This window comes from Gadus chalcogrammus, chromosome 3 (genome assembly GCF_026213295.1).
Source record: "Gadus chalcogrammus isolate NIFS_2021 chromosome 3, NIFS_Gcha_1.0, whole genome shotgun sequence".
In the NCBI taxonomy this organism is placed as follows: domain Eukaryota; kingdom Metazoa; phylum Chordata; class Actinopteri; order Gadiformes; family Gadidae; genus Gadus; species Gadus chalcogrammus.
The window spans coordinates 28,012,432-28,038,717 of NC_079414.1; the positions used below are offsets into that span (position 1 = coordinate 28,012,432).

Here is a 26,286-nt window from a genome sequence, read left to right on the forward strand (position 1 = left end):
TGACCAGGAGCTCAGCGATCACTGGACGACCTGACGATCTGAACTCTGTGAGAAGACTCTGATTGGCTACGGCGTACCGAGGGGCCCGCCCTCCAACCCGTCGACATGTGTCCGCTGAGCCGCACCTCACAGAGGCCCCGGCCTCAAGCTGCATCCCTGGGAGGCCGCACATACCAGACACACACTCTGACACACACATACCAGACACACACTCTGACACGCACATACCTGACACACGCTCTGTTCTCCAGTCGCTGTACACAGAAGGACCTCTCTGGCGGAGCTGGTCTGAGTCTGGCTGCATTTTTATCCCCTCCCTAAACGGTAAAACAAGATATTTTGCAGCTGTCTCTCTCTCTCTCTCTCTCTCTCTCTCTCTCTCTTCCTATTTATATATATATATATATATATATATATATATATATATATATATATATAATAGCTCTCTCTCACCCTTTACAGCTGTGAGTGTTTTTTAGATGCCTCAGTCTCTTCCTTCTCTTCCTTCCTTAATCGCTTGGTTCCTTCCCTTCCTGTAATATTGGCGACATATTGTTTGTATATGTCCTAGAGACAAATGTTTTTTGTATTACTTACTGTTTTATATCCATCCATATATTATGTATATTTGTTTATATATAAATATAGTATTTCTGTGTATTGCTTTGTTGACGCCTGGTATCTGTGTCTGGTGTCTGTGGTGTAACCTGTGGTTTGGACTATAAACTAGATGTTGAAGCCTCGTTTCCTTTGTGCGTCTGAGCTGGTGTCTCAGGTCGTGACCCCTGAGGCGCCCCGACTCCGTCTGATCAGTGAACCCCCGAGCTGAGGGGCCGACGTGGAGCAGCCTGGGGCAGCAGGGGGGCCACTGGCTCACTGCACTGATCACATCCCTCCAGAGACACACACGTTAACACACGCACACACACACACTTTACACTCACACACACTCAGCCTCTGTTGTAATTCCGGTGGTCTGATGAACTCCTGATGGAAAGGCGCCCATCTGTCGTCCCAACAGAGCGTTAGGGTTAGGGTTAGGGTTAGGGTTAGCCTAACCCTAACCCTAACCCTCCAGGAGAGGGTTAGGGTTAGGGTTAGGCCTATCTCTAGGCCCCACTTTACCGCTACTTCCACAAGTTAGAGCGTGAGCCATGCCCCACAGACGGTCATCTCCATGTTTAATGCACATTTAATTAATCACACTTAAGCTGTGGCGCTCTTGTGAACACACATGAATACACACATACACACAAAATTATGCACGCACACAAACACCATGCATTCACTGTGCCCCCCCACACACACACACACCATGCATGCACTGTGCCCGCGCACACACACACACACACACACACACACACACACACACACACACACACCATACATGCACTGTGCCCACACACACATGCATATTCGATCACACACAAACACACACCCGGAGGCCCTAATCATGCAGTTCCACATCTTTAACTAGGGCCCGTGTTCCTCGTGTGCTCGTACACTCAGGAACTTTAATACATCCCTTCTGTGTGTTCTGTTGCGACAGAAAGAGGAGAGACAGAGAGGGAGAGAGAGACAGAAAGAGACGGACAGATAGAAGGAGAGGGAGAGATAGAGAGAGAGCGAGGGTGAGAGAGAGAGAGAGAGAGAGAGAGAGAGAGAGAGAGAGAGAGAGAGAGAGAGAGAGAGAGAGAGAGAGAGAGAGATAGAGAGAGAGCGAGGGTGAGAGAGAGAAAGCAAGTGTGATAGAGAGAGAGAGAGAGAGAGAGAGAGAGAGAGAGAGAGAGAGAGAGAGAGAGAGAACGCGAGAGGTAGAGGGAGAGGGAGAGACAGAGAGAGAGAAGGAGAGAGAAAGAGTGAAAGGGAGAGAGGGAGAGGAAGAGAGAGAGAGAGAGAGAGGCATTGTGTCGCTTGCCACACGTGTTTAATCTAAAGTGGAAGAGCAGTGAAGCAGAAAGTATTAAATTGACTTTGGGAAGTCATTGTGTTTGTGTGTGTGTGTGTGTGTGTGTGTGTGTGTGTGTGTGTGTGTGTGTGTGTGTGTGTGTGTGTGTGTGTGTGTGTGTGTGTGTGTGTGTGTGTGTGTCTGCGTGTTAGTGTGTCTGTTCTGGGGGTAATGAGGGAGTCTAGTCACAGACAATAAATTGTCATTTTGTTGAAGATAAGGACGTGAGAAAAACACAGTTTCTCTGGAACAGGACGACAGCTCAGAGCGGTCAGAGGGCTGGTGTTGGAGCCCTGTGGAGGAACGGGGCCGTCCACAGGCTGGAGGAACAGGGCCGTCCACAGGCTGGAGGAACAGGGCCGTCCACAGTCTGGAGGAACAGGGCTGTCCACAGGCTGGAGGAACGGGGCCGTCCACAGGCTGGAGGAACGGGGCCGTCCACAGGCTGGAGGAACGGGGCCGTCCACAGGCTGGAGGAACAGGGCCGTCCACAGTCTGGAGGAACAGGGCTGTCCACAGGCTGGAGGAACGGGGCCGTCCACAGGCTGGAGGAACAGGGCCCGTCCACAGAGCTCTATGGCTCTACCGGCTGGAGGAACGGGCCCGTCCACAGGCTGGAGGAACAGGGCCGTCCACAGTCTGGAGGAACAGGCCCGTCCACAGGCTGGAGGAACGGGGCCCGTCCACAGAGCTCTAGGGCTCTACCGGCTGGAGGAACGGGGCCCGTCCACAGGCTGGAGGAACGGGGCCGTCCACAGGCTGGAGGAACAGGCCCGTCCACAGGCTGGAGGAACGGGGCCCGTCCACAGAGCTCTAGGGCTCTACCGGCTGGAGGAACGGGGCCCGTCCACAGGCTGGAGGAATGGGGCCCGTCCACAGAGCTCTATGGCTCTACCAGCTGGAGCCGTAGGCCTCACGATCACCTAAAGAGGAAGGAAAATAATGGTTAGGAAAAAAGGAAATAAAATATTTTTATTCTTGTCTAATTTTCACTAGTAAAAATATGAATTAGCCTTTCATCATAACACCATACGTTTTTTTTAAGAAATAATATCAAAAAATAGATATAATACATAACTCTATAAATATATATAATAGATGACAATATCTGACATATTTTCCATATTTCCTACGGTCAAATACAATAAATAAATAGCCAACCAAAGGAAAAGAGTGACTAAACTAAATCTGCTGGCAATTTCACATAACCTCCGGCTCTGTATTATTTTCCCCTGGAAAGGAAGCGTCGCTGACAGCTGTTCTGCTGCGGTAAATATAGACCAGCCCCCCCCCCCCAGTGGACACCGGGAAGGCCCCCTCCGTCTGACGGACGCTCACATGTTTAGATGAAGGTTTCTGCAATAGGGTGGCACATAATAAAGGACTTTCCTGTGAAATAGATGATTGTAGAAAATGATTCTTAAACGATCAAGTGATTCAAGTGTGTGTGTGTGTGTGTGTGTGTGTGTGTGTGTGTGTGTGTGTGTGTGTGTGTGTGTGTGTGTGTGTGTGTGTGTGTGTGTGTGTGTGTGTGTGTGTGTGCGTGCGTGCGTGCGGGTGGGTGGGTGGGTGTTGGTGTGTGTGTGTGTGTGTTCTCGCATGCGTGCGTACGGCATGTGTGCGAGCCAGCCAGACTAAATACATGCATTAATAGGCCTACAACTAATTGTGTGATATATTATAAGTTCAGGAAAGGCAATATTTGTAAAATCCTAAAATAAAATCCTAAATCAAAAAAATAGTCCCTCTAAGCCCAGTCACACAACGTGGCACATTAAATATTACCGAGGGATTCAAAAGGGTTCATCTGCCCTGAATGGTGTTTTATTACCCAGCATGCTCTGCTCGATCTCTTTCATTGAGGAGGCTGATGCAATTGGACGTGACGAAACGATAAGTAACGCCTACAACTCGTAGCATTGGACGAGAGCAACAACAAGCTCTCCTGGATTTGCTGACCCACACGTCGGTCACCGTTCAGGAGCGCATTGGGGCTGAGGGAAGAGGAAGCCACGTTGACACCCAGGAGCGGTTTATTGTGTCTGATTAAGCGCTTCATTGTGTCGGAAAGAGCGGTATCACAGTCGTATCCGTTAAAGGACGTCAGGTGTTAACGGACATCAAGGTAAATATTGGAATAGGACCGGATGTTGACGTTATTCCGACTAGTTATGATGTCTCGTCAACCATAACATTGGTGGCATGGAGGGCATGACTACTGTGTGTGTGTGTGTGTGTGTGTGTGTGTGTGTGTGTGTGTGTGTGTGTGTGTGTGTGTGTGTGTGTGTGTGTGTGTGTGTGTGTGTGTGTGTGTGTGTGTGTGTGTGTGTGTTATGATGATTTGGTGAATGAGTGTTGACAGTTGTGATCGATTGATTGATTGGTAGAACGGGAAGGATGAGCGTGGGATTCATCGGAGCGGGTCAGCTGGCCCACGCGCTGGTGAAGGGATTCACGGCCGCAGGTGAAACTCACTCAGTTATTCACTCAGTCACTCATTATACTCGGTCAGTCAGTCAATACCCACTCACCCACTCATTATTCAGACCCTCACCCCCTCGTTGTTAATGACCTCCCCCTCCCTCCCAGGGGTCATCGCCACCCACAGGATCACGGCCTCGTCTCCGGACACCGACCTGCCCACCGTGGCCGGGCTGAGGGTGAGACAACCGTGTTTACCTGAACCGTTGGGTGGTGTGAGAGGATGAGTGAGTGACTGTTATTGTGGCTGAATACTCTCATAGTCCGTACATGTTAGTGGTTAGTTTACTGTTTTATTGTGAGTAAAGCTGTTAATGGATTCTATTTACCAAAGAAGTCATTCTTTCTTTCTTTAAACCAGTAAACTAACCCTGAGCACTAGGAGTATTCAGGCACAGCGGTGTACAGTATAACCATCCCTCCCTCGCTGTGTTGCCTCCTCCTCGTTATAGAAAATGGGCGTGAACCTGACGACCAGCAACAAGGAGACGGTTGCTAAGAGCGACGTGCTGTTCCTGGCCGTGAAGCCGCACATCATCCCCTTCGTCCTGGACGAGATCGGCCCCGACATCGAGGACCGCCACCTCATCATCTCCTGTGCTGCCGGAGTCACCATCAGCTCTATAGAGAAGGTCTGTCTGCCTGTCTGTCTGTCTGCCTGTCTGTCTGCCTGTCTGTCTGTCTGTCTGTCTGTCTGTCTGTCTGTCTGTCTGTCTGTCAGCTCCATAGAGAAGGTCTGTCTGTCTGTCCATTCCTATTTATTTAGATCATTTAACCCGTTGAGGTGGAACTGTCCCAACGTCACTTTTCACTCAGTTTATCGCTGACCAGGTGTAGAACCAGGTGTAGAACCAGGTGTAGAACTAGGTGTAGAACAGGTGTGGTCGTAGACTTCAACCACACCTGAACACCTGGCTACCATCTGACGTCAAAGGGCACATTCTTATTCTTATGGCTCATGAATTAAATGATAAAACTCACATTGGCTCTCGGTAAGAGAACCTTTCTATATATTAATAATGTGGCTCTCTGCTTCTTCTCTCCATGGTTCCTCTCCCTCTCCTTCTCTCTCTGTCTGTCTGTCTGTCTGTCTGTCTGTCTGTCTGTCTGTCTGTCTGTCTGTCTGTCTGTCTGTCTGTCTGTCTGTCTGTCTGTCTCTGTCTCTGTCTCTGTCTCTGTCTCTGTCTCTGTGTCTGTGTCTGTGTCTGTCTGTCTGTGTCTGTCTGTCTGTCCTCTCTCCTCTCGGAGGGCAGAAGCTCCTTCAGCACCGTGCCGCCCCCAAGGTGATGCGGTGCATGACAAACACGCCGGTGGTGGTGAGGGAGGGAGCCACCGTCTACGCTACCGGGACCCACGCCGAGGTGAGCCGGGTCCAGGGACCCTACTGCAGACCAGAGAGGGAGACAGAGAGAGAGAGAGAGACAGAGACCACCTCTAGTCTGGTGGTCACTCTAGTCTGGTGGTCACTCTAGTCTGGTGGTCACTCTAGAGTAGTGGTCACTCTAGTCTGGTGGTCACTCTAGTCTGGTAGTCACTCTAGAGTAGTGGTCACTCTAGTGTAGTGGTCACTCTAGAGTAGTGGTCACTCTAGTCTGGTGGTCACTCTAGTAGTGGTCACTCTAGACTGGTGGTCACTCTAGAGTAGTGGTCACTCTAGTCTGGTGGTCACTCTAGTCCAGTGGTCACTCTAGACTGGTGGTCACTCTAGAGTAGTGGTCACTCTAGTCTGGTGGTCACTGTAGTCTGGTGGTCACTCTAGACTAGTGGTCACTCTAGTCTGGTGGTCACTCTAGTCTGGTGGTCACTCTAGACTAGTGGTCACTCTAGTCTGGTGGTCACTCTAGTCTGGTGGTCACTCTAGACTAGTGGTCACTCTAGTCTGGTGGTCACTCTAGTCTGGTGGTCACTCTAGTCTGGTGGTCACTCTAGACTGGTGGTCACTCTAGTCTGGTGGTCACTCTAGACTAGTGGTCACTCTAGTCTGGTGGTCACTCTAGACTAGTGGTCACTCTAGACTAGTGGTCACTCTAGACTAGCGGTCACTCTAGACTAGTGGTCACTCTAGACTAGCGGCCACTCTAGTCTGGTGGTCAGTCAGACTCTAGTCTAGCAGTCAGGCTCTAGTCTAGCAGTCAGACTCGAGTCTAGTGGTCACTCTAGTCTAGTGGTGAGGCTTTAGTCTAGCAGTCAGGCTCTAGTCTAGCAGTCAGACTCTAGTCTAGTGGTCACTCTAGTCTAGTGGTGAGGCTTTAGTCTAGCAGTCAGGCTCTAGTCTAGCAGTCAGACTCTATATTTTGGGACCCTGCCCCACTTTTGGCGATAGTAACGCCTATATAAGCGGGCTGAGCGGAACCGAACCAGTCGGCCTGTTGGAAACGAGGCAGAGGAAGACTTGAGAGGAGCCTCAGTTATCTTTAAGGTGATGAGGTGTTTGTGGGCAGCCTCAGTGATCTTTGAGGTTGATTCCTTGAGCCTCAGTGATGCTGATGGTCTCTGTCTCTGTCTCTCTCTCTGTCTCTGTCTCTGTCTGTGTTCTCTCTCTCTGTCTCTCTCTCTCTGTCTCTTTCTCTGTAGAAGAAAGGAGTAGTGGTCACTCTAGTCTGGTGGTCACTCTAGTAGTGGTCACTCTAGACTGGTGGTCACTCTAGAGTAGTGGTCACTCTAGTCTGGTGGTCACTCTAGTCCAGTGGTCACTCTAGACTGGTGGTCACTCTAGAGTAGTGGTCACTCTAGTCTGGTGGTCACTGTAGTCTGGTGGTCACTCTAGACTAGTGGTCACTCTAGTCTGGTGGTCACTCTAGTCTGGTGGTCACTCTAGACTAGTGGTCACTCTAGTCTGGTGGTCACTCTAGTCTGGTGGTCACTCTAGACTAGTGGTCACTCTAGTCTGGTGGTCACTCTAGTCTGGTGGTCACTCTAGTCTGGTGGTCACTCTAGACTGGTGGTCACTCTAGTCTGGTGGTCACTCTAGACTAGTGGTCACTCTAGTCTGGTGGTCACTCTAGACTAGTGGTCACTCTAGTCTGGTGGTCACTCTAGACTAGTGGTCACTCTAGTCTGGTGGTCACTCTAGAGTAGTGGTCACTCTAGACTAGTGGTCACTCTAGACTAGCGGTCACTCTAGACTAGTGGTCACTCTAGACTAGCGGTCACTCTAGTCTGGTGGTCAGTCAGACTCTAGTCTAGCAGTCAGGCTCTAGTCTAGCAGTCAGACTCGAGTCTAGTGGTCACTCTAGTCTAGTGGTGAGGCTTTAGTCTAGCAGTCAGGCTCTAGTCTAGCAGTCAGACTCTAGTCTAGTGGTCACTCTAGTCTAGTGGTGAGGCTTTAGTCTAGCAGTCAGGCTCTAGTCTAGCAGTCAGACTCTATATTTTGGGACCCTGCCCCACTTTTGGCGATAGTAACGCCTATATAAGCGGGCTGAGCGGAACCGAACCAGTCGGCCTGTTGTAAACGAGGCAGAGGAAGACTTGAGAGGAGCCTCAGTTATCTTTAAGGTGATGAGGTGTTTGTGGGCAGCCTCAGTGATCTTTGAGGTTGATTCCTTGAGCCTCAGTGATGCTGATGGTCTCTGTCTCTGTCTCTCTCTCTGTCTCTGTCTCTCTCTCTGTCTCTGTCTCTGTCTGTGTTCTCTCTCTCTGTCTCTCTCTCTGTCTCTCTCTCTCTCTCTCTCTCTCTCTCTCTCTCTCTCTCTCTCTCTCTCTCTCTCTCTCTCTCTCTCTCTCTCTCTCTCTCTCTATCTCTCTCTCTCTCTCTCTCTCTGTGTTGATGGTCTGTCTCTCTCTCTCTCTGTCTCTCTCTGTGTTGATGGTCTGTCTCTCTCTCTCTGTCTCTCTCTCTGTGTTGATGGTCTGTCTCTCTCTCTGTGTTGATGGTCTGTCTCTCTCTCTGTGTTGATGGTCTGTCTCTCTCTCTCTGTCTCTCTCTCTGTGTTGATGGTCTGTCTCTCTCTCTCTGTCTCTCTCTGTGTTGATGGTCTGTCTCTCTCTCTCTCTGTGTTGATGGTCTGTCTCTCTCTCTTTGTCTCTCTCTCTGTGTGATGGTCTCTCTCTCTGTCTCTCTCTGTGTTGATGGTCTGTCTCTCTCTCTCTGTCTCTCTCTCTCTGTCTCCCTCTCTGTCTCTCTCTCTGTGTTGATGGTCTGTCTCTCTCTCCGTCTCTCTCTCTGTGTTGATGGTCTGTCTCTCTCTGTTGATGGTCTGTCTCTCTCTCTGTCTCTCTCTCTGTGTTGATGGTCTGTCTCTCTCTCTGTGTTGATGGTCTGTCTCTCTCTCTGTTGATGGTCTGTCTCTCTCTCTGTCTCTCTCTCTGTGTTGATCGTCTGTCTCTCTCTCTCTCTGTGTTGATGGTCTGTCTCTCTCTCGTGTTGATGGTCTGTCTCTCTCTCTCTGTCTCTCTCTCTGTGTTGATGGTCTGTCTCTCTCTCTCTGTGTTGATGGTCTGTCTCTCTCTCTCTGTGTGATGGTCTGTCTGTCCTCTCTCTCTCTGTCCTCTCTCTGTGTTGATGGTCTGTCTGTCTCTCTCTCTCTGTCTCTCTCTCTGTGTTGATGGTCTGTCTCTATCTCTCTCTGTCTTCTCTCTCTGTGTTGATGGTCTGTCTCTCTCTCTGTTGATGGTCTGTCTCTCTCGGTCTCTCTCTCTGTGTGATGGTTCGTCTCTCATCTCTCTGTGTTGATGGTCTGTCTCTCTCTCTCTGTGTTGATGGTCTGTCTCTCTCTCTCTGTCTCTCTCTGTGTTGATGGTCTGTCTCTCTCTCTCTGTCTCTCTCTCTGTGTTGATGGTCTGTCTCTCTCTCTCTGTGTTGATGGTCTGTCTCTCTCTCTGTGTTGATGGTCTGTCTCTCTCCTCTGTCTCTCTCTCTGTGTTGATGGTCTGTCTCTCTCTCTCTGTCTCTCTCTGTGTTGATGGTCTGTCTCTCTCTCTCTCTGTGTTGATGGTCTGTCTCTCTCTCTTTGTCTCTCTCTCTGTGTTGATGGTCTCTCTCTCTCTGTCTCTCTCTGTGTTGATGGTCTGTCTCTCTCTCTCTGTCTCTCTCTCTGTGTGATGGTCTGTCTCTCTCTCTCTGTCTCTCTCTGTGTTGATGGTCTGTCTCTCTCTCTCTCTGTGTTGATGGTCTGTCTCTCTCTCTTTGTCTCCTCTCTCTGTGTTGATGGTCTCTCTCTCTGTCTCTCTCTGTGTGATGGTCTGTCTCTCTCTCTCTGTCTCTCTCTCTCTGTCTCCCTCTCTGTCTCTCTCTGTGTTGATGGTCTGTCTCTCTCTCCGTCTCTCTCTCTGTGTTGATGGTCTGTCTCTCTCTGTTGATGGTCTGTCTCTCTCTCTGTCTCTCTCTCTGTGTTGATGGTCTGTCTCTCTCTCTCTCTGTTGATGGTTCTGTCTTCTCCTCATGTGTTGATGGTCTGTCTCTCTTCTCTGTCTCTCTCTCTGTGTGATGGTCTGTCTCTCTCTCTGTGTTGATGGTCTGTCTCTCTCTCTGTGTTGATGGTCTGTCTCTCTCTCTGTTGATGGTCTGTCTCTCTCTCTGTGTTGATCGTCTGTCTCTCTCTCTCTGTGTTGATGGTCTGTCTCTCTCTCTGTGTTGATGGTCTGTCTCTCTCTCTCTGTCTCTCTCTCTGTGTGATGGTCTGTCTCTCTCTCTCTGTGTGAGGTCTGTCTCTGTCTCTCTCTCTGTGTTGATGGTCTGTCTCTCTCTCTGTCTCTCTCTGTGTTGATGGTCTGTCTCTCTCTCTCTGTGTGTTGATGGTCTGTCTCTCTCTCTTTGTCTTCTCTCTGTGTTGATGGTCTCTCTCTCTGTCTCTCTCTGTGTTGATGGTCTGTCTCTCTCTCTGTCTCTCTCTCTGTGTTGATGGTCTGTCTCTCTCTCTCTGTCTCTCTCTCTGTGTTGATGATCTGTCTCTCTCTCTCTGTCTCTCTCTGTGTTGATGGTCTGTCTCTCTCTCTCTCTGTGTTGATGGTCTGTCTCTCTCTCTTTGTCTCTCTCTCTGTGTTGATGGTCTCTCTCTCTGTCTCTCTGTGTTGATGGTCTGTCTCTCTCTCTCTGTCTCTCTCTCTGTGTTGATGGTCTGTCTGTCTCTCTCTGTGTTGATGGTCTGTCTCTCTCTCTCTCTGTGTTGATGGTCTGTCTCTCTCTCTTTGTCTCTCTCTCTGTGTTGATGGTCTCTCTCTCTGTCTCTCTCTGTGTTGATGGTCTGTCTCTCTCTCTCTGTCTCTCTCTCTCTGTCTCCCTCTCTGTCTCTCTCTCTGTGTTGATGGTCTGTCTCTCTCTGTTGATGGTCTGTCTCTCTCTCTGTCTCTCTCTCTGTGTTGATGGTCTGTCTCTCTCTCTCTGTGTTGATGGTCTGTCTCTCTCTCTGTGTTGATGGTCTGTCTCTCTCTCTCTGTCTCTCTCTCTGTGTTGATGGTCTGTCTCTCTCTCTGTGTTGATGGTCTGTCTCTCTCTCTGTGTTGATGGTCTGTCTCTCTCTCTGTTGATGGTCTGTCTCTCTCTCTGTCTCTCTCTCTGTGTTGATCGTCTGTCTCTCTCTCTCTGTGTTGATGGTCTGTCTCTCTCTCTGTGTTGATGGTCTGTCTCTCTCTCTCTGTCTCTCTCTCTGTGTTGATGGTCTGTCTCTCTCTCTCTGTGTTGATGGTCTGTCTCTGTCTCTCTCTCTGTGTTGATGGTCTGTCTCTGTCTCTCTCTCTGTGTTGATGGTCTGTCTCTCTCTGTGTTGATGGTCTGTCTGTCTCTCTCTCTCTGTCTCTCTCTCTGTGTTGATGGTCTGTCTCTCTCTCTCTCTGTCTCTCTCTCTGTGTTGATGGTCTGTCTCTCTCTCTGTTGATGGTCTGTCTCTCTCTGTCTCTCTCTCTGTGTTGATGGTCTGTCTCTCTCTCTCTCTGTGTTGATGGTCTGTCTCTCTCTCTGTGTTGATGGTCTGTCTCTCTCTCTCTGTCTCTCTCTCTGTGTTGATGGTCTGTCTCTCTCTCTCTGTCTCTCTCTCTGTGTTGATGGTCTGTCTCTCTCTCTCTCTGTTGATGGTCTGTCTCTCTCTCTCTGTGTTGATGGTCTGTCTCTGTCTCTCTCTCTGTGTTGATGGTCTGTGTCTCTCTCTGTGTTGATGGTCTGTGTCTCTCTCTGTGTTGATGGTCTGTGTCTCTCTCTGTGTTGATGGTCTGTGTCTCTCTCTGTGTTGATGGTCTGTCTCTCTCTCTCTGTGTTGATGGTCTGTCTCTCTCTCTCTCTGTTGATGGTCTGTCTCTCTCTCTGTTGATGGTCTGTCTCTCTCTCTCTGTCTCTCTCTCTGTGTTGATGGTCTGTCTCTCTCTCTCTGTGTTGATGGTCTGTCTCTGTCTCTCTCTCTGTGTTGATGGTCTGTCTCTCTCTCTGTGTTTATGGTCTGTCTGTCTCTCTCTCTCTGTGTTGATGGTCTGTCTCTCTCTCTGTTGATGGTCTGTCTCTCTCTCTCTGTGTTGATGGTCTGTCTCTCTCTCTCTGTGTTGATGGTCTGTCTCTGTCTCTCTCTCTCTGTGTTGATGGTCGGTCTCTGTCTCTCTCTCTGTGTTGATGGTCTGTCTCTCTCTCTCTCTCTGTCTCTCTCTCTGTGTTGATGGTCTGTCTCACTCTCTCTGTGTTGATGGTCTGTCTCTCTCTCTCTGTGTTGATGGTCTGTCTCTCTCTCTCTGTGTTGATGGTCTGTCTCTGTGTCTCTCTCTGTGTTGATGGTCTATCTCTCTCTCTGTGTTGATGGTCTGTGTCCCTCTCTCTGTGTTGATGGTCTGTGTCTCTCTCTCTGTGTTGATGGTCTGTGTCTCTCTCTCTGTGTTGATGGTATGTCTGTCAGCTGGAGGACGGGCGTCTCCTAGAGCAGCTGATGGGCAGCGTTGGGTTCTGCACGGAGGTGGAGGAGGACCTCATCGACGCCGTCACTGGCCTGAGCGGCAGCGGGCCTGCCTACGTGAGTGACGGACAGCTCTGTGGCCCACTGAGGAGGGCTCATTGACACACAGTCGTGATGGAGCTGTTTTGACACATTTAAACTATCATTCAGTCAACAACGTAATGATCATTCTGGGAATTGATAAAGATATTTTCTAAAGATATCCATGCAGTGGACAAGGCTGTAGCTGAGCGCTGTGGTCCGTCGTCATGGCGTCCTGCTGACAGTCTGTTGGTCCGTCGTCATGGCGTCCTGCTGACGGTCTGTTGGTCCGTCGTCATGGCGTCCTGCTGACAGTCTGTTGGTCCGTCGTCATGGCGTCCTGCTGACAGTCTGTTGGTCCGTCGTCATGGCGTCCTGCTGACAGTCTGTCGGCCCGTCGTCATGGCGTCCTGCTGACAGTCTGTCGGCCCGTCGTCATGGCGTCCTGCTGACAGTCTGTTCCTCCTCAGGCCTTCACCGCCCTGGACGCCCTGGCTGATGGAGGGGTGAAGATGGGTCTGCCCAGACGACTGGCGGTCAGACTGGGAGCCCAGGCCCTACTGGTCAGTGAGGACTGGGGAACCACCAGTATGGAGCCCTCTGTTCACTCTGATTGATCCTCCGTTCACTCTGATTGATCCTCCGTTCACTCTGATTGATCCTCTCTTCACTCTGATTGATCCTCTCTTCACTCTGATTGATCCTCTCTTCACTCTGATTGATCCTCCGTTCACTCTGATTGATCCTCTCTTCACTCTGATTGATCCTCCGTTCACTCTGATTGATCCTCCGTTCACTCTGATTGATCCTCTCTTCACTCTGATTGATCCTCTCTTCACTCTGAATGATCCTCCCTTCACTCTGATTGATCCTCTCTTCACTCTGATTGATCCTCCCTTCACTCTGATTGATCCTCCCTTCACTCTGATTGATCCTCTCTTCACTCTGATTGATCCTCTATTCACTCTGATTGATCCTCTCTTCACTCTGACTGATCCTCCCGCCGGCCCCTCCCCCTCTTCTCCCCAGGGTGCTGCTAAGATGCTGCTGGACTCGGAGCAGCACCCGGGCCAGCTGAAGGACAACGTGTGCTCCCCAGGGGGCGCCACCATCCACGCCCTCCACTTCCTGGAGAGCGGAGGGTTCCGCAGCCTTCTCATCAACGCCGTGGAGGCCTCGTGCATCCGGACCAGGTGAGGGAGGACGGGGACCCGGGACCCCACTGGAGGTCCCTACTCTGTGGTGGACCCCACTCTGTGGGGGTCCCTACTCTTTGATGGACCCCACTCTGTGGGGGTCCCTACTCTGGCGGTTCCCAATCTGGGGGTCCCCACCCTGTGGTGGTCCCCTCTCTGTGGGGTCCCTACTCTGGGGGTTCCCACTCTGGGGGGGTCCCCACTTTAGAGGTCCCCCCCTCTGTGGGGGTCCCTATTCTGTGGGGGTCCCCCCTCTTTGGGGGTCCCTACTCTGTGGGGGTCCCCATTCTAGAGGTCCCCACCATCAGAGTAGGGACCACCAGAGTCCCCTCTCTGTGGGGTCCCCCCTCTTTGGGGGTCCCTACTCTGGGGGTTCCCACTCTGGGGGTCCCCACTTTAGAGGTCCCCCCTCTGTGGAGGTCCCTATTCTGTGGGGGTCCCCCCTCTTTGGGGGTCCCCACTCTGGGGGTCCCTACTCTAGGGGTCCCCACTCTGGACCCTACAGGTCAGTAGTAACCCACCCTCTGTTCATGTGCTCCTCCAGGGAGCTCCAGTTCCTGGCGGACCAGGAGAGCATCTCCCCAGCGGCCATCAAGAGGACCACCCTGGACAAGGTGCTGGCCCAGCCCGGGGTCGGGGGGGTCGGGGGGGTCGGGGGGGCGGCCAGACCGGGCCTCAACGTCAACAGCCGCAGCTCCGGGGTCACCAAGAAGTAGAGGAAGGGGGACCCCCGGAGAGGAGGGGCCCACCTCCCCGAGCACAGTGGACAGACTACAGACATGACAGCAGACAGACAGACTACAGACACAGACTACAGACACAGTCTACAGACAGACTACAGACTACAGACTACAGACACAGACTACAGACTACAGACTACAGACTACAGACACAGTCTACAGACAGACTACAGACACAGACACAGACTACAGACACAGTCTACAGACAGACTACAGACACAGACACAGACTACAGACACAGACTACAGACACAGACTACAGACACAGACACAGACTACAGACACAGACTACAGACACAGTCTACAGACAGACTACAGACTACAGACACAGACTACAGACACAGACTACAGACACAGTCTACAGACAGACTACAGACACAGACACAGACTACAGACACAGACAGACTACAGACACAGACACAGACTACAGACACAGACTACAGACACAGACTACAGACACAGACTACAGTCTACAGACACAGACACGCACATTTACAGATTCCCCAGAAGCATCCGGTAACCCTGACCTGTTGGACCGGGGTTGAGTGCGTCTTTAGATTTCCAACGTGGTGCCGACAGCCGGCAGCAGAGAGTCCTTCTCTGTCCTTGCCAGCTTCTCAGTTCCTAAGACTCGGGACTCCTTCCTCCTGCAGAGATAAAGACTTTACAGTGTTGATGGTTCTCAGGTCCAGCCGTCGATTGAGTCTCAGTTGACTGGTGACGACCACACCGGGTTGTACAAACCACAACATCTGCTCCTGGGTCGTGACTTTGATCTGAGGTCCTACAAATGAAGTGGCCTTGTGTTAATTCCAGTCAAGATGGTGTTTTTTGCGCTGTTGTTTAGGACTGAATAGGAACATTCATCTGGATCATTTCACTTTATTTGAGCGACAAATCTTTCCCATATGTAGTTATGTCCTGGCGCGATGCCTTCCCAGCCTGGTCTTTAGAGAGAGGTGTACCCCAGAGCAGGGACACTGTCCACTGGTCAGATCTCATCTCCTCTTCAGCATTTCTTCTGGTACTTTTAGATTTCCAAAGCGGTGGTAAAACGATGAACACGAACATAAAGATCCATAAAGGTATGATTGAAGTGGTTGTGACGTGTGCCTTCGTGTGAACCTGTTCCCTCTCGGTGTCTTATTGAGACTCATGAACTCTGTTACGATACTCAGTGTTGGCTCAGAACTTAATTCCCGTTTCATACCCAAAGTTTGTGTTATTGTATTATTGACCGTAGCCAAAGTCTGTCCTCAAAGCCTGAAATGATTTCTGTTCCGTCTCTTTTCATGTTACCCGTAGTGTTATTTCTCGTTGGAAATCAAACTTTCCGTTGAGAGGGATTTCATATTAAAAATGAGGAAACATAAGTCTTATTTGGTTTTGTTTTTCCATTGCTAGCGGGTGTGCGTTGTGTTGGTGTGTAGTCATTAGTTCGGCTACGTGTGTGCAACCTGGTCTGGCCGGACCACCACCGGAGACTGAAACCCTAAAGAACGTGCTACAGCTCAGCCAGCAGATGGCGCTTTAAGATCAGATCTGGGATCAGGTTCTGCTCCTAACTGCCTGATGGTAAACCTAATCTGACCTGTGGGTATGTATCTACAGTCAAAGGCAGGGGTGTCTCTGTTGGGGTAGTGCAGAGGACCGCCTGTGTTCCCCATCCCTGTGGACCTCGGATCTCTAGAGCCGGCCACCAGCTCTCTCCTGCTCTTATCTTTGATCCTGGTGGAATGTGAGGAACGCTGCTGCCAATTTTCCTCTCTGGTGTCGGGGACGACTGGTGTGTTGATCCTCTTTAGAGACGGTGGTCACTGGGTCACCTGGGTCCCACTTCCAGCTGTCGCTCCCTCTGGACCAAGAGAGAGAGGAGGTACTCTCTACAGACGTCTATCCGCTCTCTGGACCTAGAGAGGAGTCTCTCTCTGTCTGTCTGTATCTCTGTCTCTGTCTGTCTGTGTCTCCGTCTCTGTCTCTGTCTCTGTCTGTATCTCTGTCTCTGTCTGTCTGTCTGTGTCTCCGTCTTTGTTTCTCTCTCTGTCTCTGTCTGTATCTCTGTCTCTGTCTGTCTGTCTGTGTCTCCGTCTTTGTCTCTCTCTCTGTCTCTCTGTCTCTGTCTGTATCTCTGTCTCTGTCTGTCTGTCTGTGTCTCCGTCTCTGTCTCTCTCTCTGTCTCTGTCTGTATCTCTCTGTCTGTCTGTGTCTCCGTCTCTGTCTGTATCTCTGTCTCTGTCTGTATCTCTCTGTCTGTCTGTGTCTCCGTCTTTGTCTCTCTCTCTGTCTCTCTCTCTGTCTCTCTCTCTCTCCTAGCCCCCGGTGGTTGGAGCTCTCCGCTGCAGTGTGTTAATGAACCCGTCCTCCGGTAGGAACAGGGCACTGTGATGGAGAGCGATAGAGGGGCTCCACGGGGCAGTAGAGACGGCTCCACGGGGCAGTAGAGACGGCTCCACGGGGCAGTAGAGACGGCTCCACGGGGCAGTAGAGACGTGTGACGCTCCACGGGGCCCAGTAGAGACGGCTCCACGGGGCCCAGTAGAGGCGGCTCCACGGGGCCCAGTAGAGACGGCTCCACGGGGCAGTAGAGACGGCTCCACGGGGCAGTAGAGACGGCTCCACGGGGCGCAGTAGAGACGTGTGACGGCTCCACGGGGCAGTAGAGACGGCTCCACGGGGCGCAGTAGAGACGGCTCCACGGGGCCCAGTAGAGACGGCTCCACGGGGCCCAGTAGAGACGGCTCCACGGGGCAGTAGAGACGGCTCCACGGGGCAGTAGAGACGGCTCCACGGGGCCCAGTAGAGACGGCTCCACGGGGCAGTAGAGACGGCTCCACGGGGCAGTAGAGACGGCTCCACGGGGCAGTAGAGACGGCTCCACGGGGCGCAGTAGAGACGTGTGACGGCTCCACGGGGCAGTAGAGACGTGTGCCGGCTCCACGGAGCGCAGTAGAGACGGCTCCACGGGGCAGTAGAGACGGCTCCACGGGGCCCAGTAGAGACGGCTCCACGGGGCAGTAGAGACGTGTGCCGGCTCCACGGAGCGCAGTAGAGACGGCTCCACGGGGCAGTAGAGACGGCTCCACGGGGCCCAGTAGAGACGGCTCCACGGGGCGCAGTAGAGACGTGTGACGGCTCCACGGGGCAGTAGAGACGGCTCCACGGGGCGCAGTAGAGACGTGTGACGGCTCCACGGGGCGCAGTAGAGACGTGTGCCGGCTCCACGGAGCGCAGTAGAGACGGCTCCACGGGGCCCAGTAGAGACGGCTCCACGGGGCAGTAGAGACGGCTCCACGGGGCGCAGTAGAGACGTGTGCCGGCTCCACGGAGCGCAGTAGAGCCTTGTGCCGGCAGACGAAGGATTAGCTCATTTCCTTCAAACCATCACAGACTGCTTTTTATTTAGTGCGTTGGTTTTCCTGCTCCACTTGTTAAGAGGCTGATAATCCCTCCTTTATTCAACACACACGCACACGCACACACACTCTGCAGTGTTTGTCCTCGGGGGGCTCCAAGCCTCCCTGGAGAGGGGGGGGGGGGGTCCTCACCTCAGCCTCCGGGGGGGGGGGGGGTCTTCAGATGGGGGCATTGAAGGGCATTTATTTTCATCAATCTCTTGAATAAACTTTATTACCCACAATTAGCTTAGCACAATTATGCTAAATAATTTACAACCATCTTAAAATGACCTACATTTAATGTAGGTATTTTCTTTTTAGAAAAAAATGTCCAGTTATTTTAAAATGATTAATGTTATTGGTATCGGTTCATTTGTCAGTTATTATTATAAGGACTATTATAATCAGACTTAACTACAGGTTCCAGTAGAATGGACTGAGGGGCGTCTGCTCTCAGCCTTCCCCTTCCCCTTACCACAACAATAACAGACATCACGCTGTAGCGTGTCTCTTTAAGTGGCAGTCCCGTGTATCGTTCATGAATGAAACCATGTGATCCAAACATCATCTGACGTCTCCTCCGACCAGAGGACCGTCGAGGAGAGCGTGGAGGACCGATCTGGGGTCCGCGCGTAAAACCTGCTCCTCCTCATCACCAAGTTGGCCACCGCGCGTCCACGAACCCTTCCTGAGGTCAGGGACACTTTGATTCTGGGTAAGTCGTTTTGTCTATTTAGAAAACAAACAAAAAAAGAAATCATTGCTCGCCAAGTGCTGAGTATCGAGATATTGTTTCTGCTGAGTATGCACGCTATGCCGCTACGCCGCTATCGCACCGAGTGAGCGCGCCGCTGGTCGGTCGCGCCGCCCGATCGGTCGCGCGTGATGCACTGCTGCACGCCGACCCCAGACCGGGGAGTCGGACCAGGAACCGCGCGACGCCCCGTTTAAAGGGCTCCCGCACCTCCCGCTGAATCCGGTGTGCTCCTTCAGCATCGAAGCCTGAGCGTCAGACAAAGAAGGGCGCCGTGGGGGATAGCCTGGGCTTAAATCCATGTGTCGGAATGAGAGCAGAGCCCGTGTGATGATTTCAATACGGTGGCGTTACTGGCCGTTTGATATGACGGGGATATTATGTTACGGTTAATTGAAGACAATCATCTAAAGAACAGCTGACGGTTGAGGCGGCGGACGTGAGTAAAAAGTACCACAACTTCACTGGAAGTACCCGAAGCCCGTTAAAGCCGCCTCACGGCGCTGAACGGAGCACCGAGAGGCGGGGAGCCTCCAGCCTCCAGCTGGGAGCTCCGCTGTCAGTTGACTGTTTTATTTTTTTTGAGGTAAGACAGCCGGCCGGCTCCACCAAACATGATCAGAGTCTGTTTTTTCGCCTCTAAATAGTGTTTGATAGTTTCGAGAGGCTAGCTGTAAACACTGACGTCCACATGGGTCAGTTTGGCCATCCGATCCAGGATCAGACCGTCTCATGACGGGTAGGTCGGGTGGAACCGTATCGCTCTGTCGGCTGCTGCACGTCAGAAGGGTGTGAAGTAAACTTTATTAACACGCGAGCTTAGCGTGTCTCTATTTACTATCTATGAAGCAGGGCCCTGGGGTCCGACGCGTCTGGCTCAGGTTGGATCGTCTGCTTCTGCTGGACTCAGAGATGCTGATTCAGCACGTTGTGCTCCTCTCCTCCTCAGAGCGGATGAGAGGGAGCCATGGCAACATGGCCGCACGCGGACCGAGGTCTGAAAGAGGTCAGCGGGAGAAACGTGTCATTAGTCGCTACGGTGGATTACGTTTACATCGTAGCCTGCGTGGCACGTGGACGTTGGACAGTATAAAAGTATAGTATAGTTATAGTATAATAGTTTAGCATATTCCTAGTATAATAGTTTAGTATAGATTTAGTAGGCCTGTAATAGTTGAGTATAGTTTAGTTATAGTATAATAGTGTAGTATAGTTATAGTATAATATTTTAGTATAGTTGTAGTATATAATATAGTTATAGTATAATAGTTTAGTATAGTTATAGTTATAGTAGGCCTACAATACTTTAGTTTAGTATAGTTGTAGTATAAAGTATAGTTATAGTAGAATAGTTTAGTATGTTATAGTAAAATAGTTTAGTATAGTTATAGTATTTTATTAGTATAGTCATAGTATAATAGTTATAGTAGAGTTATAGTATAACCTGTGGGAATTGAGTTTGGGAAACCAATGTCTCTGTTTGAGAATGTGCCTGTTCTAACAGATATATTATCAGATGTTTAGGCCTTATCAATGAATTGATGAGTTGTTAAAAGGCTTGTCTGTTTTATCTCATGAGAATCACTTCACATCTTTTTTTATTGGATTTTGAGATGCATGGAATATTTTAAGCTAACCAGGCTGTATCTTAATCACTTAACGTCTTAACTGTTTCATTATTAATCGATGCTGTGATCTGTGTCACAGGCCTTCATGAGTGACAGTTGCCGATCTGAAAGATTTAGGTCTGACGGGTTTGACCCGACAGTAAAACAAAAGTCTTAATAGAAAAGTCCACCTGCCTCCAAGTTGAGGAACAGCCGTGGCCTCCTGAATTCTGGGCTGACTATAGAACGTGTTCCACCGGAGGGAAAGGACTCAGGCACCCCACCACCCATGAGCAGGGCATCTCCCCGATGCTGAGGAGACTCAGCGCAGCTCTGTGCCCCGCCCCCCCTAATGACTCCCGCGTTCAGCGGAGTCAGCAGCAGATCAAAAGTATGGACTAAGCAAGTTGGAAGTCCTGTAATACTGTACTGCTGTACTAGAGGGTCGTAATGATGAAAGAGTTGTCTCAGTGGTGGAGGGAGGGCCCTCTTACACACACACGCACGCACGCACGCACGCACGCACGCACGCACGCACGCACGCACGCACGCGCACACACACACACACATAAAAATGGAAACGCACTCACAAACACACACTCACACACATATGCACACTTAATCCCACACACACATACATACACATGGATGCATACACACGGCAATCACAAACACACATACACATGGATGCGCACGCACGCACGCACTCACAAACACACAAACTCACTTTCACAACCATACACCCAATTAGCATTTCTTTGTACACGCACACACACACACTCGCATACACCCCCCCCCCCCCACACACACACACACACACACACACACACACACACACACACACACGCAGCGCCCGGAGGCTAAGCTTTTTATACACAGTATCAGTATTTAATCAGTGCTTGAAGTGCATTTCTCTGTCAAGTGCTCCAGCCTCCCTGGTGTTGGTGGTAATTGAACGCTGACCGATGCTTAGTGAGCAGCTTTGCTGATGGTGGCTGCGCAGCGCGGGACGAGGTGGAGCGGGAGAACCAGAGATGGGATTTGCGGAGAGATTGAGAACAAGGACCTTTTTGTCTTCAAGGCATTCCCCGCGAAACGCTGAGACGACGCAAACGCTCCCGCTCCCAGACGGAGCGCTGAGCTCTGCCTTTATTGTCTTGTTGTGGCCCATGGTGCATGGTATATGTTCGTGTGTGTGTGTGCGCCTGCGTGGTTGTGCGTGCGTGTGTGTGCGCGTGCGTGTGTGCTCGTATGTCTAAAGGTGTGGACAGGAGAAATAATGAGGGAGATAATCGATCTGCACGAGTTTAAACTTGAGACAGTAATAAAAGTGTGTGTGTGTGTGTGTGTGTGTGTGTGTGTGTGTGTGTGTGTGTGTGTGTGTGTGTGTGTGTGTGTGTGTGTGTGTGTGTGTGTGTGTGTGTGTGTGTGTGTGTGTGTGTGGAGGACCTCACAGGGGTTCTGCTCTGAGCCTGCTGCTGCTGGGGCCTTTTGCTCCCGGTTTGTTGACGTCTTCCTCTCTGGTGTTGGACTCACTGTCTGTTGTAGCGTTGGTGTTGGACTCACTGCGTGTTGTAGAGTTGGTGTTGGACGCACTGCGTGTTGTAGAGTTGGTGTTGGACTCACTGCGTGTTGTAGCGTTGGTGTTGGACTCACTGTGTGCTGTAGAGTTGGTGTTGGACTCACTGTGTGTTGTAGAGTTGGTGTTGGACTCACTGTGTGTTGTAGAGTCGGTGTTGGACTCACTGTGTGTTGTAGAGTCGGTGTAGGACTCACTGCGTGTTGTAGAGTCGGTGTAGGACTCACTGCGTGTTGTAGAGTCGGTGTAGGACTCACTGCGTGTTGTAGAGTCGGTGTTGGACTCACTGTGTGTTGTAGAGTCAGTGTTGGACTCACTGCGTGTTGTAGAGTCAGTGTTGGACTCACTGCGTGTTGTAGAGTTGGTGTTGGACTCACTGCGTGTTGTAGAGTCGGTGTTGGACTCACTGCGTGTTGTAGATTTGGTGTTGGACTCACTGCGTGTTGTAGAGTTGGTGTTGGACTCACTGCGTGTTGTAGAGTTGGTGTTGGACTCACTGCGTGTTGTAGAGTTGGTGTTGGTGTTGGACTCACTGCGTGTTGTAGAGTTGGTGTTGGACTCACTGTGTGTTGTAGCGTTGGTGTTGGACTCACTGCGTGTTGTAGAGTTGGTGTTGGACGCACTGTGTGTTGTAGCGTTGGTGTTGGACTCACTGCGTGTTGTAGAGTTGGTGTTGGACTCACTGTGTGTTGTAGCGTTGGTGTTGGACTCACTGCGTGTTGTAGAGTTGGTGTTGGACTCACTGTGTGTTGTAGAGTTGGTGTTGGACTCACTGCGTGTTGTAGAGTCGGTGTAGGACTCACTGCGTGTTGTAGAGTCGGTGTAGGACTCACTGCGTGTTGTAGAGTCGGTGTAGGACTCACTGCGTGTCCCTCTGCATCAGAAGGCCGTCAGTGGACCTGTGACCCGGCCCTCTGTCTGGGCGTGGATCAGAACAGTTCCTCGAGGAAGTCTGAAGATTTATGGGGAACGGAGCGAGAGAGGATAAAGGGTGCCCTTCAACGGAGACAGGACGCAGGAGGGGGGATGTGGAGAGGGGAGGGAGTCAGGTGTAGGGAGAGAGAGGGAGGGAGTGAAGGGAGAGGGAGGGGGATAGAGAGGGAGGGAGAGAGGGAAGGGGAGGGAGGGGGAGGGGGATAGTGAGGGAGAGAGGGAGAGAGAGTGAGAGAGAGATCAATAGCATCTACAGTGATGATGAAATATGGTGTAAGCTGATCTGGTGTATAATCACTGCTGTGATGGACGCTTTTTTATTTGTGTTTGTGTACATGCACGTGAGCGTGTGCGTAAACACCTTCGTGCCATGTGTGTGTGACCTTGCGTACATGTCCTTCTGTGACCTGATGAAATACATTCACCCTTCAGATTCCTGTTTTTAATAAACCGCCGGACTAATATATAAAATCTGCATCAATTCAGCAAATTCATTCCTACCAAACCATACAGTCCTCTACAGACACACTCTGATCAGCCCACCTAGCATGGAGCTGTGCGTTAGATTCCCCCGGCGGAAGGTCTTCCTCTACAGACATTCTCTCATATTCCACCCCCAGCCCCTTAGGCTAGGCTGGGCTAGGGTTAGCCTAACCCTAGGGCTAGGGTCAGTCTAACCCTAGCCCTAACCCTAAGGTTAGGCTATTCCCAGCCTAGCCTAACCTTAGGGTTAGGGCTAGGGTTAGCCTAACCCTAGGGCTAGGGTCAGTCTAACCCTAGCCCTAACCCTAAGGTTAGGCTAACCCTAGCCTAGCCTAACCTTACGGTTAGGGCTAGGGTTAGCCTAACCCTAGGGCTAGGGTCAGTCTAACCCTAAACCTAAGGTTAGGCTAACCCTAGCCTAGCCTAACCTTACGGTTAGGGCTAGGGTCAGCCTAACCCTAGCCCTAACCCTAAGGTTAGGTAAGAGCCCTAGCCTAACCTAAGCTCAGGGTTAGCCGACCAAACATGTGGTAACTTGTTTAACGGCAGAGGCAGGCCCCCAGCCTCAGACCCTGTCCGCGGTGCTCAGCCTCTCCACCGGGGGGCGTGGTGGTGGAGCCTCGGTGCTCAGCCTCTCCACCGGGGGGCGTAGTGGTGGTGGAGCCGCGGTGCTCAGCCTATCCACCGGGGGGCGTGCTGGTGGAGCCGCGGCGCTCAGCCTCTCCACCGGGGGGCGTAGTGGTGGAGCCGCGGTGCTCAGCCTCTCCACTGGGGGGCGTGCTGGTGGAGCCGCGGTGCTCAGCCTCTCCACCGGGGGGCGTGGCGGCGGTGGAGCCGCGGTGCTCAGCCTCTCCACCGGGGGGCGTAGTGGTGGAGCCGCGGTGCTCAGCCTCTCCACCGGGGGGCGTGGTGGTGGAGCCGCGGTGCTCAGCCTCTCCACCGGGGGGCGAGGCGGTGGAGCCGCGGTGCTCAGCCTCTCCACCGGGGGGTGTGGTGGTGGAGCCGCGGTGCTCAGCCTCTCCACCGGGGGGCGAGGGCGCCGGTTGGCCTCGCGTTGCATCATCTCGCTCGGTGCCAGCCTGGCGCATTTCCTAACTGCAGTTTGAGGCTTGCAGGATGTGGTCTGATTCTCTGAAAGCGTTCTAATAAATACAGAATGGGGTCTTAGTGAAAAACAAAAACAGGAAGAAACTGGTTGGGGCAGCAGGTGCCCAGAATGCATCAGTGATCTCCTCCCCCACAAGAGATAGAAAACCAGATCAAGTTGTTGCATTGGAACCAACGGTGGTCTGCATGCCCTATTGCACAACCTCCAACAACTTCCTTCATTAGCAGTTTAATATTTTAGAGTTCATCTGTCCCGTGGCCTACAGGATGAAGCCGGTACCGAGGAGGAGCTCACATGTTCAGAGTCAGACCGCAGGTTTCCTGTCTCATGATCCTCTGCGTTCTCTGCTATGACTCTGGGGTTTGCCCCATGTTGGGGTGTTGCCTGGTAAATACGTACACACACCGTACACCCACACACACCCAGAGGCCTACACACACCAGCACACACACACCCAGCGACTTCATGGATAAAGACCCAGAGAACGGACTACAAAGACGGAGACCCATGGCCAGGACCAGGAACAAGACGAAGACGAAGACCCAGAAAATAGAGGAATGAGGAAAAGACGTAGACCCAGAAAATCAGAAGAAAATAACTTCTCTCCAAATACTCATACACTCATACAAATTCCACAGCCCGCTAGAAACAAGCCTTGCCTGCCGGTCCACAAAGGAGGGATTCCTTCCGTAGCATGCGGGGCTATGAAGGCCACCAGCTGTGGGACCAAATTAGTAGACATTTTCGGCCGTGAAGAAAGATCTAGTGTCTCTCCTTCCCCCATCCATTTGAACCACCAACACAAAAGAGAGAGGTAGAATCCGATACCAAAATACTTAAAGGGGACCTATTATGCTTTTTCGACTTTTATGATCTATAAACGTTGTTATAATGATTGATAGTCATGTTTAACCATACACAAAAAACGATGTCGATTTTCAGGAAACTCTTCCTCTCATCTGGGCGCTTTCAGTATTCTCTGTCAACGCTCGGTTTCGTCCTTCTCCGCCCCCTCGCCCCCCTCCTGCCAACCCAACTCCGTTGTGATTGGTTACATTCCTTGAAGCGCGCGAGTCACACATTTGACCAGGCACATTTGACCAGGCATTTGGGGGTGTGGCAGGAGTACGTCTACGTAGATGTTTCCCGGAAATGTGAACAAGTGAATCGCAAACATTGCCCCGAGTGTTTAGCGCTCTGCACAGCCACCCCAGACTGTCAGCAGGGAATACGTCGAAATGCATGAATGCATTGCCCGCCCAGAGAATTAGGCCCTCCAATGAGACAATGGGCTACGACCGTGCGAGCGCCGTGTGTGTGTGTGTGTGTGTGTGTGTGTGTGTGTGTGTGTGTGTGTGTGTGTGTGTGTGTGTGTGTGTGTGTGTGTGTGTGTGTGTGTGTGTGTGTGTGTGTGTGTGTGTGTGTGTGATTACACACACTGTAACGCAAGTGTTGTACACTTCTTTGTTATTTGGATAACCGTTCTTCTGTTGGTGTTATGCCACATAACACGTCGGGTTCTCTGATGTCTCTGGTATTTCCACAACGAGACTCGTAGTGGGGGTTATCTCTGCCATGATTGAGAAGGAAGTGGGGGAAAGGAACTTTGGCTTTGACTCCCTGAAGTACATGAACTGTGACATGGAGGAGAAAGGGATTGTTGCCCGCGATTGTCTCCCGCCGGAGCCCCGCTGCCCGCTACAGAGGCGGGGTCCGGCAGGAGACAATCGCGGGCAACAATCCCTTTCTCCTCCATGTCGTGGTTCAGTCGACTTCAGATTGATGTGGACGTGGAAGAACCAGAGACGTCGGAGAACCCGACGCAGTCGTTTGAGATTCATAATATCGTCTGGAGGCGCACGCAGCTTTTGGCCGTGATAATATGTATTATATGATATAGATATCTACGTATAATATGATATTATTTAGATATAGAGTTCCAGGACTCCTGTGTGTTCTAGAGTATTTACAGAACACGGCTAAAGGCTGTGTGCGCCTCGCCATTGCGATACATCCACTGTAAACAGAGCGCATGGTACCGTGGCCGCAGGCTGCTCAGGGCCACACCCCCTCCCTCCTCCTGGACCCGCCACTAAAAACAGCACGTTTTTCGGAAACCTCATTGTGGGACTGGCTCGTAGTGGCTGTAATTCTGCACCAAGGCTGTATTTCTT

The 26,286-nt window shown here is 51.4% G+C and overlaps 3 protein-coding genes across 6 annotated transcripts in view; all 3 read left to right on the top strand.

The window, feature by feature from the left end:
- Nucleotides 1–105: 105 nt before the first annotated feature.
- Nucleotides 106–3,334, top strand: LOC130380162 (pro-resilin-like). The gene is made up of 3 exons (XM_056587344.1): nt 106–109; nt 2,165–2,893; nt 3,189–3,334. Exons 1-3 carry the CDS (start codon nt 106–108, stop codon nt 3,296–3,298), a joined length of 843 nt encoding a protein of 280 aa, XP_056443319.1. The 3' UTR covers nt 3,299–3,334.
- A 553-nt stretch (nt 3,335–3,887) lies between these two features.
- Nucleotides 3,888–15,648, top strand: pycr1b (pyrroline-5-carboxylate reductase 1b). Of its 2 annotated transcripts, none has more exons than XM_056587138.1 (9): nt 3,888–4,073; nt 4,302–4,412; nt 4,538–4,608; nt 4,882–5,061; nt 5,683–5,790; nt 12,241–12,354; nt 12,789–12,881; nt 13,348–13,511; nt 14,059–15,648. In XM_056587138.1, the coding sequence occupies exons 2-9, from the start codon at nt 4,346–4,348 to the stop codon at nt 14,228–14,230; spliced, it is 969 nt and encodes a 322-aa protein (XP_056443113.1). In that variant the 5' UTR covers nt 3,888–4,073; nt 4,302–4,345; the 3' UTR covers nt 14,231–15,648. The 2 variants fall into 2 exon arrangements, with proteins under 2 accessions (XP_056443113.1, XP_056443112.1); XM_056587137.1 differs by having other exon boundaries at nt 3,889–4,073; nt 4,336–4,412.
- A 2,668-nt stretch (nt 15,649–18,316) lies between these two features.
- Nucleotides 18,317–26,286, top strand: part of mafgb (v-maf avian musculoaponeurotic fibrosarcoma oncogene homolog Gb) — an 11,777-nt gene continuing 3,807 nt past the window's right edge. For 2 of the 3 annotated variants that reach the window (XM_056585929.1, XM_056585931.1), the window contains exon 1: nt 18,611–18,988. The gene's annotated coding sequence lies outside the window, so the exon portion shown is untranslated. Of the gene's footprint in view, nt 18,364–18,610; nt 18,989–26,286 lie in introns of those variants that run through there. The other variant, XM_056585930.1, reaches the window with a different exon arrangement.

Bases quoted from the DNA above. Each gene is read 5' to 3' on its own strand.
- pycr1b (XM_056587138.1), top strand. From the start codon at position 4,346: ATGAGCGTGGGATTCATCGGAGCGGGTCAGCTGGCCCACGCGCTGGTG. The intron at 5,062-5,682 runs GTCTGTCTGCCT...CTCGGAGGGCAG, and splicing joins CCATCAGCTCTATAGAGAAG to AAGCTCCTTCAGCACCGTGC. The intron at 13,512-14,058 runs GTGAGGGAGGAC...GTGCTCCTCCAG, and splicing joins GCCTCGTGCATCCGGACCAG to GGAGCTCCAGTTCCTGGCGG.
- LOC130380162 (XM_056587344.1), top strand. The intron at 2,894-3,188 runs GTTAGGAAAAAA...TCCCCTGGAAAG, and splicing joins AAAGAGGAAGGAAAATAATG to GAAGCGTCGCTGACAGCTGT.